Genomic DNA, 6,000 nt, shown 5'->3' with positions numbered 1-6,000 from the left:
GTCATTGAATATCTATATATACTATTATTAAATGTCGAACTAAGTTGATGGGCATAAATTTAGTCATTAAATTATCAAACATTTTTCTTCTAATAAAAAAATTTACTCAAAAAATAATTTTCTTGATTTGGTGTCAAGAGTTAACTAGACACCAACTCAGTTGAATAATAATAAAAATATCATTAGTTTACAAGTTTAGTTGTATTATTTTAAGTGTGCTTTTGTGATTTTATCCCTTATATAAAAAATAGAAAAAATACATAATAAAATTTGTATTTGACCCTCTAAAGTTTCCAACATTTGTACTTTACCATTCTACAAAAATTTTATTAATCACTTATATTGTTTTTTTATAAATATATTTGTTACATAATATATTTGTATTTTATTACAAAGCGGTAAGGATAAGAACTCAACTCTTATTCAATAACCTCAGCCCGTCAAAGAATCTGTTGAAGATGTTGAATACCCTAACCAAATCATATTACTTGTTTTTGTAAAAAAATGCTACACTTTTGTAGGCCATAAACAACTAGCATCAATAAGAACAAAACTTTTTCATGACCCATTTAGAATTTTGATTTCGTTCTACCAGGACATAGAAGGAGTAATAACTAAAACTTCAGCAGCATTGTTCAAACTTGGCCTAGTATTGATCTTATTGTTAAATGGTGTTTTTGAAAAGTCAAATCTTAATAAAAAATATTGTAAATAAATTTAATTTATTATTTTTAAGTGTTTAACATTGATATTAAAATGGAGATATTTAAATTAATTGATATTATGATATAAAAAATATTGTTGTTAAATATTTTTAAGTAATTGATATTAGGTGAAAATTTTAAAATTATTTTGAATATTATAAAATTTAATAGTATAAAATTTTAGTTTTTAGATAAATAATTTTTTTAACTGGTCAGTAATATTTTAAAAAAAAAATTTAGTAGGGAGTAAAATTTGGAAACTGGAAAGTGTGCCTTGTTCAATAACATTGCAGCTGAAAGGCAAGCTGCTGCTTCAATCAATCGATTGTAACTATATATACTTTTCAAAATGATAAATCGAATTATAATATAGTTTTCAAATTATCCAAAAATATATACACACATAATCATTATATTATGATATTGGAAAAAATTAGAAATTTCATATTAAGTTGATAAAAATTTAAATTATAATTTTGAAAGGGTTAACTTTTTCTTTTTGGGGGAGGGGAGTACAAAATGAGAAGAAACATAAAGACTAAGCTTTTAAGTAAAGGTTAACTAAATTCTTTAAATATAAAATGCATAATAACTTTTTTAACTCTCCAACTTTATAAAATAAAGTTATTTTAACTTCCATTTACTTTTTGATCTCTTTTAATTTTGTACTTACATTTTTTTGTCAAATCACTTTAAAATGGACGAAAAAGTAAACTTTTTTTTAACTTTGCTGATGTGGTATACACATGAATTACATGTTAGTATTTAATTATTTTTTAAAAATTTTAAAAATTATAAAAATATTTTTAAAAGTTAAGAATTATTTAAAAGGTATAAAATTATAAAGATATTTTTAATATTTTTTAAAATTTCAAAAATTAATTAAATGTTGATATGTCATTTATCTGACAATCTACGTATATGCCATGTCAGCAAAGTTAACAAACATTAACTTTTTCACCTATTTTTGGTTGATTTGAGAAAAAAATGCAAATGCAAAGGCTCTCTAAAAATAAATGGAAGGCTAAAATATTTTTTTTATAAAGTTGGAGGGCCAAAAAAATTATTACACCAATATAAAAATTTGATAAACAGCTTGCTTTAATCGTGACCATGCAAGTGTTCTACAATCATAAATTCAAATCCTAATGAATAAGCTCTTGAGAATAGACTTGTTTATGGGTTGAGCCACCTAAAAAGTGAGGGTTTGAGCAAAAATATAGGACTGTAAAATGGGCTTGGACAATAAATAAGACCCGTTTTTTTCACGGGCTAGGCCTCGAGTAAGCTTTTTTTGGCTCAGGCCTGACCGGAATTTGCAAATAAAAAATTTGTTATTATTTTATTATTATTTTGATATCATTTCACTATTATATTGCTATTATTTTATTGTTATTATTTAGATATTGTATAAATTTTATTTTATTATTAATTTTACTACTATTTTAGAGGTATTTGGTTGTTAAGTACAGATCTTAGTGTTATTTAAGTATATTTTAAAAAAAATTCATTTGTTGGGAAACACTTATTTTAATATTTTTATTGTATTTGATGTATTATATTTTTAAATTTATTTTTATATAAAAATAATAAAAATAATTTTAATATGAGCGAGTCAAGTCGGACACGAATTTTATTATTTTTATCTGGATTGAGATTGAGCATAATTTTAAATCAATTTTTTAAGGTTGGATTAAAAAATAAATTTAATTTTTTTACCCAACCCAACCAATGGACAATTCTAGTCGAGAACAATGCACTGTATTTTACTTGTATATTTTCTTTAATTGGCTATATATTGTGTAAGTTTAACCTTTGCGGATTATTTTGCAATTTATTGATTAGTACCCAGTAAACATAAAAATAAAAACAAAAAGAATATCGTATTAATTTATATCGTACTATATTTTTTCCACCAAAACTAATACCTGCTAACCATACCACCTACTGCTATTAAATATTGCCTTTGATTTTATGAGCATAAAGAAAAGGTTTGAGGAGTGAGAGTCTGTTGTCTCATATACTACAAATTATGAACACAGATTTATGCAACCATAAATATTTTTTCATATTATTCAAACATAATATTTTTCCATTATTCATAATAATTGAAAATGACACACAAACACAATATACTAGCATAGCAAGAAAAAGTAGTAAATCAGTGGCAATCTCTGTTGTATAGTGAACAATTTGGAGGTTTCTTTCTGCCTGAATTACTATCAGGAACGCAACGTTTGCCAGTATTACGGTCGCAGGCAGCTTGAGAACGGACAAGGGCTCTGGTAGTTGGACGTTTACTGCCGGCGAAGTTGATTGCTGCACTTGCTTCAAATACCATTTTGCTCACTTCTGAATCCATCAACAACTCCATCGTCTCCATGTCGTCTGAAAGCTGCAGGCACTCCTCCCTATTTAAAGAACCACCGCACCACCGGCTGCCGATGTTCTTGTTCTTCTTAACCGCGTCGGCCGCACAGTGTCGGTCGGTGCTCAATAGCAGCATCACCATCAGGATTGCTAAATTGAAACCTCCCAAAATTCTCCTACAGTCTCCCATATTTCCCAGAAATCTCTAATCATAAAAATTCTCAGCGTTTGAAGTTCATATATATATATATACAACCAATTCTGATCCACTGAGCAGCTAAGCAGGGCCAAGTTAAAAATAATCTACACATTCTGACTTTGCTTTCTTTTAGAATTGCGTAACAAAATTTTAAGTAAAAATGTAATCTTTCTTATTATTGCACCAACTTAATTAATTTTTTCCAAACCAAGCACTTAATTAATAAATCAAGATTTTAAAGCAATATGTTAAGAAAATTTAGTTTCTCAAAAATAAAATAAATTAGTTAAATCTGAGTATAGAGATTGTCCTTATCAAAGTGCACATGGGCAAAGAGCAAAGGTTTTAATTTCGTTGGAACAAAAGTTGAGAGTGCCAGCTAGCAAAAGAAAATGTATATAGTAAGTGTGGTAACCTAATTCTAAGTACAATCATTCTTTATAGAACACACTAATAGTAAATGCATTGTAATTCAAATTGATGCCAAAACTCATTTAGTGTCATCAGACTTCTTTTTGCTACAAATTAGGCTCTCTCTCTCTCTCTTTTTTATTGGTTTTTTTTACTAAAAGTTATAAAATAATTATTTAATTATTTAATTTTTTTATTTTTGTCACCTTTCAATAAATGGCTAACAAAAAGATGATGTGATAACTTTTAAAATTTTCATAATATCAATTTTATACTTAACATTTATTCATTGTGTTAATTTAATCTTGATTCTAAAAAAAATTAACTTTCAACGTTTACACATTATGTAATTTGATCTTATTTTTCAATTTTGCTTTTCAACCAAAAAAAAAATCCAAGATGATAATTTTATGCAATAACATTCTTAAAAAATTAATCATCAATATTTATACATTGCCATAATAGGTTTTTTTTTCTGAAAATAATAAAAATCGATCTCGAACGTCTTTTTGTTTATGTGATCATGTTCACTCTTGTGTGTTGTATGATTTTGATATTGTATAACAAATAAGGAGTGATATTTGATACATAAGTTCAATGCATTATAAACAGTGGCGAAGTCAAATATTTTTTTAGGAGGTTGGAATTAAATTGTACATTTTTACAATTTTAATGACTTATATCTTTATAATTTTTAAAAAATTAAATTAAATTTTTATCATTTTGGGGATTAAAATGTAATTTTACAATTATTAATTAAAATTTCAATAAATTAGAAAGAGGTTTAAATAAATATTTTTTCATTTTAAAGGAGTTAGGGCTCTTACTAGCCTCTTGACTTCACCATTGATTATAAGTGAATAATAGCATGACCTATCATCATTAAATTAAATAAAAAATATGAAAAACTTGTAAATAAATACTAATAATTCATTATAAATAAATTTTAATAATTTAAATTTAAAAATTAAAAGTTGAAGATATCTTAATATTTATTTATTTAAACAGAAGTGTGAAATGGTGAGAAAGTATAGTTAGGATTTGCAGTTCTGGGTTTGTTTTTTTGAGAAGTGTGTAGGATAAGCAAGAATAATACTCAAGCTATTGGAGGTTGTCGCATTATTCTTCAATCTTAGGCTGTAGAATGTCATTTTTGACCCTCGTAGGTCTGACAAACCATGTGTTGCCTCTTGTTAATAGGTAAAGTAAATTACAAAACAATCTACGAAGGTGAAACTTATAGCATAGGAAGAAAATATACAGTGCATTGTTCCCAAAGGCCTATACATTAGAATTTGATGAGAGTACTCCTGCTTGTCACATATACTACAAATTATGAAAAGACATTAACGAAACCAGAAATATTTATGCATATATTGAAAGAGATATTTCTCCATCATCCTTATTCATATATATGTATATATCTGGATAAATTGAAACACAATATACCAGCATAGCAAGAAAAAGTAGTAAATCAGTGGCAATCTTTGCTGTATAGTGAACAATTTGGAGGTACCTTTGTGCCTGGATTACTATCAGGTTCGCAAGACTTGCCAGTATTACGCTCGCAGGCAGCTTGAGAACGTTCAAGGGCTCTGGTAGTTGGATTTTTACTGTTGGCGAAGTTGATTGCTGCACTTGCTTCAAATACCATTTTGCTTGCTTCTGAATCCATCGTCAACTCCATCGTTTCTATGTCGTCAGAAAGCTGCAGGCACTCCTTATTTGAAGAATCATCGCACCAGCGGCTGCTGATGCTCTTATTCTTCTTAACCGCGTCGGCCGCACAGTGTCGGTTGGTGCTCAATAGCATCATCACCATCAGGATTGCTAAATTGAAACCTCCCAAGATTCTGCTACCATCTCCCATACTTGACGAAAATCTCTAATCATAGAAATTCACACCCTTTGAAGTTCATATATATGGAACCAATTCTTATACAGTGAGCAGATAAGTAGGACCAAGTTAAACATAAGCTACATATTCTGAGTGTGCTTTTTCTATTACAATTGCTTAACATAGCTAACAAAATTTATTAATAAAGTTACGACTAAATGAAAGTTAGTGCAAATTTTGTAATAAATTATCCAAATAGATTTGATTTTGTTTATCCAAATCAAAAAATTGAATCTCTTTATTATAATTTTAGAAACTTAATTTTTTCATGCATTCTAAAATTTATATTCAATTGTACCGAAAAAAGATTTAATTAACGTTAGTGTCAGTTTTCTTGCACTGGAAATGCTGAAATAAGCATTAGTATATAGCAAGTGTGGTGAATATGACTCCTAATTACAAGCACAATCATTGTTCAT

The 6,000-nt window shown here is 27.5% G+C and overlaps 1 protein-coding gene across 1 annotated transcript; it reads right to left on the bottom strand.

The window, feature by feature from the left end:
• Positions 1 to 2,751: 2,751 nt before the first annotated feature.
• Positions 2,752 to 5,687, bottom strand: LOC107892016 (uncharacterized). Its single transcript, XM_016816979.2, has 2 exons — positions 5,201 to 5,687; positions 2,752 to 3,279 (listed from the first exon to the last, which is right to left on the bottom strand). The coding sequence occupies exons 1-2, from the start codon at positions 5,552 to 5,554 to the stop codon at positions 2,866 to 2,868; spliced, it is 768 nt and encodes a 255-aa protein (XP_016672468.1). The 5' UTR covers positions 5,555 to 5,687; the 3' UTR covers positions 2,752 to 2,865.
• Positions 5,688 to 6,000: the final 313 nt, after the last annotated feature.

Source organism: Gossypium hirsutum, chromosome A11 (assembly GCF_007990345.1).
Source record: "Gossypium hirsutum isolate 1008001.06 chromosome A11, Gossypium_hirsutum_v2.1, whole genome shotgun sequence".
NCBI classification, from domain to species: Eukaryota; Viridiplantae; Streptophyta; class Magnoliopsida; order Malvales; family Malvaceae; genus Gossypium; species Gossypium hirsutum.
Note: the sequence above shows the minus strand (reverse complement) of the source record. Positions and strands in the feature narration are given on the sequence as shown.